Raw genomic sequence first — 12,247 nt, 5'->3', positions numbered from 1 at the left:
GCCTCAGCCATAACACGCAGACAGAGCAAGCGTGTTCATAAACAATATTCCATACAGGACGGACTAAGAATTTCACCTCATTAGCTTAGGTCTTTTCTGATTGGTTACTTTTATTTCGCGTCAAATCAAGCATGAAAAACTATTAGCTTTACATTGATCAGCGCATATCGGCATTTGTCGGTGCTATTCTTGAGGAGGCAGTAATCTTGTACGTTCACCTGTCACTGTACGTCTCCTGATATAGCGTCTATCAGCATACACTTACAGCAAATATTGAGGTAAGTTCATATTTGACACGCTGCTATTGACAATAGCTATGGTAACAACAAACAGTACGTTATAAGTGGGTGGTAGATGCTTATGAATAAGAAGGTAAATACAATCGTTCCGGAAAATGATTAATGAAGTTTGTATCTGCCACTCACTAGGCTACGCCTTGGCCGGTCTCAGGTTACACCTTGCACCTTGGAATAAAGATAATCTCCTAAAGACAATCTTGTATTTTTGTGAAGGATTGACAAAGGTGTTGTGCACATTGGTGTCAGCTGAGAAAGACATTCATAGATGTATGTATTTATAAGATATTTTAATGTACTTTGAACAAGAGTGACAAGTGCTGATAGCATCTATGGCGCCTTTGGAAGTTATAATACCCTGTATAACATCAAAAGAAATAATCTCTATCGCTTTGACTGCTTTAGAATGTGTTTCTACCTATTTACCGCTGTTTTATTGCTTTTTTGATAAGTCAGCCATAAAACCTCACTGATGAATGTCTCTTTTTCAACAATGAGTCACTAAGAACAGAGGTTTATGATATCAGCCTTTGAGTGATAACTGAGTATGAAAAAGCATTTTTTAAGGATTTTTCAATAATTTTCAAGGATTATCGGCTAAGTCTAAAGTACTTTAAGGCAAAAACAAGCTTTTGTTGCAAAATGGTTTAGCAGGAAACAATGTAGGCTAAATGTGCCTTCGCTACTTCTTTGTAGCATTACACAATCAGGGTGCCATTCACAATTCATGCGGGCTGCTTAGGAAGTAATGAAATTGTTTCACTGTGGTATAATTAGAATCTTTCAGGAGCTGCTCCACCCTCAGCTCCATAATTTTTTATAGCAACGCCTTCAAACGCCCAAGTTTTAGAGAATTCCAGTCGTACTTCGTGCAAAACAACCTATGCATATTTTGACACCTCGAGGCAATGAATTCCGAGGTCATTGGTATTCACTTAACTATGGCTGATTCCACGCATGAAATCTTTCTATTATGGCTAATGAACAGCTGCCTGGCATCGGTTGAATGAAAGTACTGATTTTTCAATATTAGCCTCTGCTGTATTGATTTAAGGGAAGGCAGCGTCCAAAGACCTTAAGAAATCAATGTACACTCTTGAGATTTGAAGCTGTGAGTCATTTTGCTTTACCATCTGCTTGTTGTAGCATGTTGAAGTGGGTTGACGAAACGAGACGGAGGCTCAGCAGCGTAGATAGTGACTCACCAAATGCGGATACTGACATTGTTAACTTCAGTACAGCTAGGGAAGAGCGTCAAGGGGATTCTAATACAACGCTGCTTATTTCAAATGCTAAGCCAATCAAGAACATATCACCTGTACAGAGACGGCGGAGAAAAAACTCGGCCGAAGCCCGAAGACGCCATAGTAGTTGCGGACAACTTTACGCTAGTCCAGATCAGATAGTTCTTTCTTGGAATGCCTGTAAAACAAAAGGTGACGAGAAGGCAACTCCTCCTCCGTATTCGACAAGTACGCCACCTACTCCTACAGAGATGACTAACAAAGAGTATCCAATGAGAAATAACAATACCTCACTAACGAAATCTCACAGCACTATTAGCTCTCCACCAATACTCACCAAACCAGAACTACTCCAGATCGCTTCTAAACAAAGTGATAAAAATCATTATTCATTTTGGAAAAATTTAATGGGCAAAAAGTCGTGGCCAAGTAGGACATATAAATCACCACAAATAAGGAAATCTCACTCAGTGGTTGAGACGTACAGAAAGATAGAAGAGAGTTACTTCACCAGGTCAGACAGCTGTGGTGAGGTAAAAACCAGCTGTGACAATCATGTATCAGATTATGGTTTATCAGACCTAGTCATATCCCCCTCTGACACGGCTAGTGTAAAGGGCACAAAAGATGTCAACATAAAGAGCTCTCATAGCCTGAAAAGTCTAAGAAAACAGAGTGACACCAGACGACCAAAGTTTTTCATAAAAAAATCCAGTCACAGAAATAGATCTCCAGACAGCGGATTTAGTGACATTCGATTATCTATGTCTACGACTGATGATTTTGATACGGAGAGAGACAGCGGCGTGCCAGGGTCACCTACACTCAGCAGCAGTAGCAGCAGCAGTGATGACTCATCTTGTTTTAGAAAATGAGTCACGCTTTAGTCACGTATTGTCACGGTGCTCCAAGAAATACCTACTGAATATATTTTTAGACTACAAACATTTTAAGGATACGCACTATCGATGAAAATGAATTGTTCCAATGGTGTCGAGGCTTACCTACAGAATGCTGTAACGATCCTTCTCTCAGATAGTTTTGTAAATAAATTATTCTACTAAAGCATACAATGATTTGATAGTTGTCAAGTTTACATAAGCTTGTGTTGTTTACTAGTTAACAATCTTCATAAAGCATGACAAGACTGGGCAATCGTTTGATACAAGTTTTTTCAACCGCTAAACCTAAAAAGCAAGTTTGATAAAAACAATGTAACTTGAAAGTTGCACTATAATAATAAACATTACTAATAATAATATAAATTCGCTATAATAAGGCAATTTCAAAAATTATATCGTGCTGGAGATGGTTGACATCTTGTATCATTCAGTGAAATTGCTCTCTAGCACTTCATAGATCATATAACATCCACAACTGTTTGTAGTGACGACAACTCCATTTAAAAAAATCTTTGAACATAAAAGGTGTAATGGAATTACCTACGCCTATTTTTCTGTGTGAAAATTATCTACCATGACTTGCAATTAAACCTGCTGTCCTTTTTACTTGCCACTTCCAAAATATGCGATCGGTCTGTTGGTCAGAGTCAAATCTTAAAAAGGAACTTGTGCATATTACACCGCAAGCAGGCAATTATAGTAGCCTACAAATACTAATGTCTCACAACAATATTAGGAGACAGTTTTTAATGTCATAAATATGTCCTCATTGGGCACAAAGCCTCTATGACAGGCTTATTTACTTTTTGTAGACCATTGTGTACCATCTATAATCTTTTGCTACCATGGTGTAGTGGTTAACACTCTGATCTGCCAAGCAGCAGATCAATAGTTCAATCCTCAAGAAGGTCGGCTATCTTAAAGTGATCCTATGCCTCAGTAAGACGCTGAAAAAATGACTGCTATTTGGTTGAAAACTGTTCTATACCAGAGCACTAACAACATGTCAATTTATCAGTAACTGCAATGCCAGGATCACTTTATTTTCAAGATAGATGTGTAGTCTATTTGAAGTAATTGGGGGTGTAGTGGCAGTCCAGCGGTGCAATACAATCCAATCCTGAATTGATGTTGTGTTAAGAGGGACAACCATAAAAGAAAACCTGAGGCAGACAATGGTACACCCCCTCAGTACCCTACCAAGGAAACTCATGAAATATCTAATTCGAGCAATTGGAGAAGATCATGTCATGAGGGAAGCGCCTACGGCATAACACTTTTAACTTACCCTCGATATATCAAGGTGTTTGTGGAAGCCAATAGAAATATTTAAATTTAAAAACATCATTAAAATTATCATTTGAACAACACCATTTTATGTAAACTCAGTTTAGAGAAGCAGAGGTTGTAGCATGATGATAATTACACATCAACCACAAATCTGAACATTAAAATCAAAAATGTCAAAATCAAAGCATTTTACAGTGGATTAGCGAACATGTTTGACTATCAGTAGCCAGGATGCCTATATCCTACATCTAGTCAAAAACAATCCACATACAAACTTCTATTGATTGACTGTTTAATGCCACTTTGATTTGCGATGATAAGAGTTCGCATTTTATTAAACCACCCACCTTAATAACAGCATTGTATTAATAAAATCCATGTATTTTCAACAAGTAATTAGTTCGTTTTGTGCAAATATCATTAAAAAAATTAGCCTTCCATTTTCTGCATACCTTCAACATTCTAAATCTGATAGCTGATTTGGGCAACTCTCATGTCAATGTAAGGGTCACAGGGAAAGGATTCTCAAAAATTTGAATTATGCATCACACTGTGATTCTTCATCTAACTCACTGGAGACATATTATCTGCAGCCCTATCATTTCACATATAATTATAAATGTCCAGATCGTTCAAGCCTCTCAAGTATCTATTAATCAAACACAGGGAGACACTACTAATGCTTAGCGTCCTCAAGCCCTGACTCCTTCAATAATAGGCCTACACCGCTAATTATCTTGGTCAAAGAGCTCACTCAGGCTCTAAAATAACTTCCTTGGCGACACATTTATTTTTCTACGAGAGAGATCTCTTTTGAGTTCCTCAGCTTTGCCTGGAAACATAAATCACCTGGTGTGACGTAAGTCGCAGTACTCGGCTTTACGAAGATGAAATTGAATTGACAGGCCTGACAATTAAATCTATTATCACCGTATAAAGCATCAAAAGCCAAGATAATTTGCTACAAATTGCCATGGCTATGGCGGCTGGTAGCACCTGCCGCTCATACAGCGGACATTCACAGCGCGTCTTCCTTGACTTCAGTTGGCTATCGATAAGGTCTGTCTGGTGGGAAAATTATAGTGTGAAGGTTATAGTTGAGAGATCATAGTTTTTGACTATTCATTGTTGTGTGCATCCTTTGTAATTCAATTCATTAGATCACTACTTCAACGGTACACTAGACTAGTTTCTCATATGAGCTCTTCTACAAGTTGGATGAGCAAAAGCATCATCATAAAACAATGTTAATAACGTTGGAGTGTAAATGTTTTTAGACTGTTTGTGATGTACATTATATTATTTTATATTCCAGCATTGCCTATCATTATTTACAGCTTTTACAGGAAACAGCAAACCAAGGTGAAAGCGGTTAAAAATTGTATGACATTGACAATTTGATTCAGTTTTTTGTTAAATATGGCTGGCTGTTTCACCGATTGGTCAAATTAATCGGCCTACTTTGCTCAAACATGGCCTTATGTCTGACTCATTTAGTTTTCTGTTAGCTACAGTAGACATGCGGTGCAGCATAGCTCTCTTTCAACCACTCCATATCTCTAATTATCTCCATTGAAAGCAGTGCATTAACTCTACACATGACGATATTTAGTTTGGCCTACACAGTGCCACCAGTCCGTTGCGAAAACTTTTACAAAAACCAAAATAATATACTTTAGTAATTTATGTTTTTCTTCTCTTTTTCTATTTTCTTTTCTCTTTTCTATATCAATAAATCTATTAATAGACAGTTGTCATATATTGACTCATCAACAAAAATTTGAGCAAACCTTATTCTATATCTGAAGCTATAATCATTTAAGAAAATTGACGAATTTTTTACCACTTTTCTAACCTGAAATGTTTGTCAGCCATGGGTGATACATAGGCGAATCTACTGGCCCTTTCGTATCCGGTATAAACCAGTTTATTTATAAGAGGTTTTATGATTAAGAAGGTCCCATTAAAATGCACGCTTTATGAATATTCTCATAAAACAGCAAGTTGGCTAAAGATGCTAATATTAAAGGTGACTTACACAATCTTTTTGTAGATTTTATCAGAAAGTATCGGCATTTTTATGTCATTTGCGATTGTTTTTGATGTTTGAGGTGATCTGATTGCCAGGATTCATTTCAAGATTAATAAAAGAAAAATGCGTGCGAAATGACTTCACTAGTTGTTATCGTTGCAATAGTTGCTATCGGCTATTACATTCAAGTTGAAGCATTACGCGTCTCTATTCTGTTGATCGCTTTGCAACTATAGATGTGATAATCGCACTTTCGATTGATCTGAGCGGTTTAATTGCGATCAAGTTTTATCGATTTTAATCCTGAAACATCCTGGCAGTCATATCACCTCAAACATCAAATACAATCGCAAATGATAAAAAACACCAATACTTTCTGATAGAATCTAAAAGTAAATTGTGTAAGTTCATTTTTAAGCAAAAAGATGAAAGGGGTGGATGGCATTATTTTAGCCTGGGTTCTTCAGCGCTAAACTGGCACCTTTAGCTTGCTATTTATTCAGAGGCTATATTCAACTTGATATTTTAACTGTATTGTCAAGGGTACTGCCACCACAATGATTACATTTATCTGATGCGAATGTTTCTTTTTCTAGTAATTATGAAAAAAACATCCAAAAACAGATTTCTATCCTAAAGGCATCAGATTCACCAGTTTCCCCAAATTAGTGGGTTAAAAGTTCAAACTAACTTTCAGTTTATGTGCTGATAAAGATTGACCAACGTTGCTGCACATGAGGGCTGTCTGTGTGGTCTGACAATAACTGTTTTACATTTAATCAAAAATAACCTGCAACAAATGTATTAATATGATGGACCATTGGCCTAAGGCCATCATGTTAGAATTGAAGGAGCAGTATAATGCAGTTAGCATCAACTATCAATTACCAGGTTATCAAAATACTGACCATATTTGGAAACAATTGAACTTGTAATCCTCTCTCTGCCTTTGATTCTATTTTTGTCTATAATATTCATAATGTAAAGGTATTGCTTCCCACACAGGATGAAGGCAATGACAGACTGGCACCAGTTGCCGTGGCGATTGTTTAGCATATACTGCCATTAGTAATGAGCTCTAAAAACATAATTTCTTCATCAATCACTTTTCCAAATCTAAGTCAGTGTTACTATATGCGGAGTATATTGTTGTCCGTCGATTAGATTGGTCCGCACCAAAAGCGAGAAGACAACAAGGCAGACATCAGCAGACAAAAACAATCACAAGTGTCCATCCTTAGTGATGGATCCTTATAGAGTACCATATCCTTATAGAGTACCATAGCTCTGTGAGTTATTAAAGATAATAGAGATATGAATGTCTATTAGAAAGTCTTTCGGAAATCAAACGCTCTGGAACCTATTAGGTACTTTAGTTGAAGATTACCAATTATCAATTTGGACAATGGTTTTTAATGATGCATGGAGATGAGAGGTAATTGCTTGCCCGCTGTCGGCAATGCCTGTCTGATTCACTTATTACACACCATCATGTTTTCAAATCGTTACAAAAACTACCGTAATTTTCCTACAATAGTCAGGGGTACGCAATTAGAATCTCAATGTTATGCTAGTTTTTTGTACAAACTTTCCTACAAGTTGGAAGAGCAAAAACACCATCATTAAACAATATTAATAACATTTGATTGTAAATGTCACTTTAGAAAATCGGTTTGGGATGTATATTATATTTTATCTTGTATTCCACCAAAGCCTATCATTATTTGGAACTGCTTTCTTGAAAACCTGCTACGAGCTTTTTTTGTAGAAAACATCAAACCAAAGTGAAAGCCTTAACTTGCAGTTACAATTTATAAGACATTGGTAATCTGTTTCCGTTGTTGATAATTGATAAAATAGTTTGATAAAATTGATAAAATATTGATAAAATGGATGAAATATTGATAAAATTGATATTGATAAAATATATTTATAAAATTGATGAAATATTGATAAAATTGATATTGATAAATATATTTCACCCATTGGTCAAAATTAATCAGCTAGTTCACTGATTGGTGAAACTTCATCCTCTGTCTTACTCATTGGTCAAAACATTTACCAAATCAAATTTGCCTAAATCATTAACCAAAGGTAAATGATTTAGGCAACCAGACTATTGGGCATATAACCTTTGTCATAGGGCCTGCTATGAAACAAGCTAAGTTAGCATCATCCACTGAGCATGCCATGCAAAAAAGCAAAAAACTTTTTGAAAGGAATGAAAACAAAATAAAGCCAAAAATAAATAAATCACACTACTGACCTTGACACGACTTTATTATAGCCGCTAATGTCCTTACCTTGTTGTTCATACATGCTGAGAGTGAGGTATCACAGAGTTGACTAAATATGGTAACCTTATAAAATGCTATAGACCAGCGCTTCCCTATTCATTGTCATCACCGAACCCCTACGACTAATTACAGCAATCTCGTACTTCTTTTTTAGAATGAAACAAAAAAGGTTGAAAACAACCAAAACAACAACCAACAACCAAAGGTTGAAAACAATCGGAATACATGAAAAAATATGTTATTGGAATGTCATTTTTTTAAAAAGTTCAGCATTTTCATGCAGCAACATATGAAAAACAACTCACTTTATGATCTTTGGCTTTTGCCTGTCTCTTTTCTGCTATTATCAAATCAAAACGTGATTCCATGTGAGCAAGCTAAATTCACAGTTCATTTTTAGGGTTGACAGCATTACAATATTTATTTTTGATTTATAAAAAAGACAAAATCTGGATTCACATAGAAAAGTTGTTGCGATGACAAATACAGTTCCTTCATTTTCACAATTGGTTCTTGCACCCCTACGGCCAACAGATCGCACCTTTTAGGGTGTGTGCATTCTGAACACTTGCATCATATACATGTACAACGAAGCTTGACTGTCAATCGGAATTTTACTGAGGTCATGGAAACTTCTGCTACAGCATAAAAGACCACTTGCTTTGCTGTCATGAGATCTACATTGCTGACAACCTTGATAAACAAACAACTGGAAATTGATTTAATCAAACAAGTTACATGTGTGCACTAGATAAAGCTTGTGACAAATCAAATATACCGTTATCCAGTTACTGTTTATATATTGTGATAACAAAACATCCAGAAAACATATTATAAAGTAATTTTGTAGCTACAGTTTTATGATATGAACAAGAACCAAACAGCAAATGAATAGTGATGGAATGCAGTCAGTAATAGAAGTTGTACATATTTTGACTTCAAATGTAATCAATGACTATAAGAGACAGATAACTTACAGTTATGCCTTTCAAACGTAGCACTTGGCTTTCAACATAATTGTTACAATAATTATTGTTGGAGTCAAACATCTATCACAATGTGTGTATTTGTTCCCAATTACTAGCGCAGTGGTTCCCAACTACCTTGGAGCCATGGACCCCCTGAGCTCCTTATCTAAAAGTCACGGACCCCTTTATAAACATCATAATATATTGTGTTTATAACAATGCATTGTAAATTGAAATGTTTTATTTCCCATGGATCTTAGTGTATCGCTGAAATTGAAGAGGGAGAGAGAGAATTACTTGTTTGCCGGTTAGAGGTTTTGTTGTTTTGTACTGCTAGCCGGAAATCAGGTACTCTCTAGCGATTGATGCGCATAGGTGATAAAAGTCTGAACCCAAAATCTTACCAAAACAACACGACTACCCCACCGGAATTGCATTAGCCCCAAAACCCAGGCTAGCACAATCCCAACCGCGCTCGATTATTAAACCCCGCCCATATGATAGCCATCGCTTATCCTTTTAGGGTTTTATATCATTGATCCAACCACTATAAGACAGAACTAGCTGTAAATAACTAGCTAGAAAACCAATGCTGGCACCATCCTGTGGACCCCCCTCAAAACTTCCTGTGGACCCCTAGGGGTACAAGGACCACCAGTTGGGAACCACTGTACTAGCAAGTGGCTCTTGTTTGTAGTAATTGAGATGAACTATCTAAGGATCCAAAACAGCAAACTCATCGTTCATTTCCTGTGCGGCTTATATAATCCCATTCATAATTGTGGACAGAAGCGAACCTATATGGCTTCAGCTTAAATCTCTGGTCAACCAAGGTCATTGGAGTGCGACTCTGAGTTGACACAAGGCGTTGATGACATGATGCTTTTGTGAATTGGTTTTGAGAACTCTGCCCTAGAATTCTGGTGGGAAAAAAGTGTTTACTAATATCATTTTTTATGAGCTTATTATGAAAACTCATAAAAAATATTTCAGCTGAAAAGATGTGGCTTTTTAGATTGGCATGTGTAAAAAAATTTCACTGACTTTTACAATTCAGAAGTTGCTGTCAGATACGGTACAATCTGATGTCATATAAGAGTGTAAGATTACAGATTTACACACTCACATTGCAGAGGTCAGTCATCTTCCAATTATTGACCCAGACAGAGACAGTCAACTTTCATTTGTTTCTCGTTCTCGAATGACCCTCATACAAAAGAGTCAGCCAACTTAATGTCTGACAACTTTCTGAAGCAGGAGTCTTTTCGAGATCAAATTAAGTTATAGAAAATAAAACATAGCTATAGACAAAGTTCATACGCTTCATAAATATTGTTTTGACATCTTGTCACGCATACCTCCTTTACAGTATGAGTAAGAAATCCAAATAGACTCTTTAAACTGGCAAGTTTATAAGGTGTATGTGCATCACTTGTAAATTTTAAGTAACTCAATGTGAATGACAGGGAGCTGTTCTTGTAGTAAATGCTGAGTATTGAGGTTGTTATGTCTGACCTGATTTTTGTCATAATTTACAATTGCTTTGGTTACCAAAAGTTTAGTTTTTCATTTGTGATTAGAAACGGAGTTGGCCTGTAACCATTGACAACACTATCTTACAAACTAACAAGCGGATGCAAGTTGTACCTTTCTGTTTTTACATACATTGGTTTGCTTAATGGTGTTCTGCCAATTCGGAAGAGCTAGATACCAAATAGAGCCTACTTCAGATTCATTTCAGACAAAAAAATTTCAATTGTCGAGCTCAGTGGCTCACTCCAACCTAGCCTGCTTAGTCCTCACTCACCGAGTGGGTGATGTAACAATGGTATTTATTCAAGTCTGAGAAAGGCTTATGGATACGGATTTTAACTTTTTGTCAAGTGATTAAAAACAGAAGAAAGCAAGTATTCGTAAAGTCCTGACAGTTGTTTGATGAAAGGTTTTGCCATATTAGGGTGATCAATAGCCTAACTGGTTTTTATTACGTATCATGAGCTATTGCAATCTTAAGTGACAAGCATATTACTTTCCTAGATTTCTGTATTAGCTACATCCTCATATCCCACACAAGTATTAAATTAGAAGTAACATATTAAAAAGTTGACACAATGTGTCAGGTGCTGGTCACAACAGACGCTATCTGTCACATGTGGCAACCAAGCTTTGATTCACACGGAAGATAAGGGGTAGGGTCCATTAATTACAAGCATAGGACATGCAAGGTGTCGAGAATGGACCAATAGCAGCAGCGCCAATAATCGCATGCCCAGCAGGTATTGAGATGCTCAACTGTACAGCTAGCTTCTTATTTTCCCTCAGTTTGTTCTAATTATGAGTGAAATTGACACGAGGAAAAGTGTTGTTTGCTAAACCTTTATTATAAAAGAACTCCCAGCAGACTTAGACTATAGCCAGGCCTGTTTTTAGTTAAATTAACTTTATTCTGTCTGGTTTTCCCATCGTTCAGCGCTTCTACCGCGACATTCTGGCAGGTTCTTAAAAAATAGTTCAATATCTGACACATCTCAGTTTTTGAGTCGTTTACCGGCTGCTTTCACTCCTTCATGAAGAATCTATGAGCTTCAAAAGGAGTTGGAGCTTAAAGGGTGACTTGCAACAAAATACACATTACAGTCATTTGATATGAAAAGGTACACCATGTCTTACTCTGTTGTGTTGTAGGAGCAAAATATGTGGAAATGTGATTACAAGCTCTTAAAAGCTCAAAAACGAACAGTTAATTGCAGCCACACGAGACCGCCGTAGTTTGGATTCTCTTTCCAAAACGGCTCAAATGTGACGTAGTTGTGAGAGATGGTTTCTGTTTACACTTTCATGCAACCTCATTCGTCGAAATATTTTTACAAATTTACTTCACGCATTCAATAAAACCATGTCTATTGTTCTTACGCGTCTATTTTATCGTCATCGTAATGCTGTCACTTTTAACAGTGATATCTTATAACTTACAGTAAAAAATCGTTTAATTTTTTAGCCTTAGCTTGAAGGAGTACATATCATTGTCTGATAATCATGACGAGCCTGTTGGTCACTTGTGATAATCGAAAAGTGATGCAGAAATTATTTGCGAAGTATTGGGTCACATTATCAGATTACGACTTGCCGATTAGACCAAACCGAAACAAAACTGTAAAGTAGCGAGCATCTATATTCGATACGGGGTCTTCGGTGAAACCCGAAGTGTTTGTCATAAA

General features: G+C 36.6%; 1 protein-coding gene across 1 annotated transcript; it reads left to right on the top strand.

Annotated features, from left to right (window-relative positions):
- The first annotated feature begins 159 nt into the window (after window positions 1-159).
- Window positions 160-2,677, top strand: LOC137391264 (uncharacterized). Its single transcript, XM_068077679.1, has 2 exons — window positions 160-278; window positions 1,443-2,677. Exon 2 carries the CDS (start codon window positions 1,444-1,446, stop codon window positions 2,413-2,415), a length of 972 nt encoding a protein of 323 aa, XP_067933780.1. The 5' UTR covers window positions 160-278; window position 1,443; the 3' UTR covers window positions 2,416-2,677.
- The last annotated feature ends 9,570 nt before the right edge of the window (window positions 2,678-12,247 follow it).

Source organism: Watersipora subatra, chromosome 3 (genome assembly GCF_963576615.1).
Source record: "Watersipora subatra chromosome 3, tzWatSuba1.1, whole genome shotgun sequence".
Classification (NCBI taxonomy): Eukaryota; Metazoa; Bryozoa; class Gymnolaemata; order Cheilostomatida; family Watersiporidae; genus Watersipora; species Watersipora subatra.
Note: the sequence above shows the minus strand (reverse complement) of the source record. Positions and strands in the feature narration are given on the sequence as shown.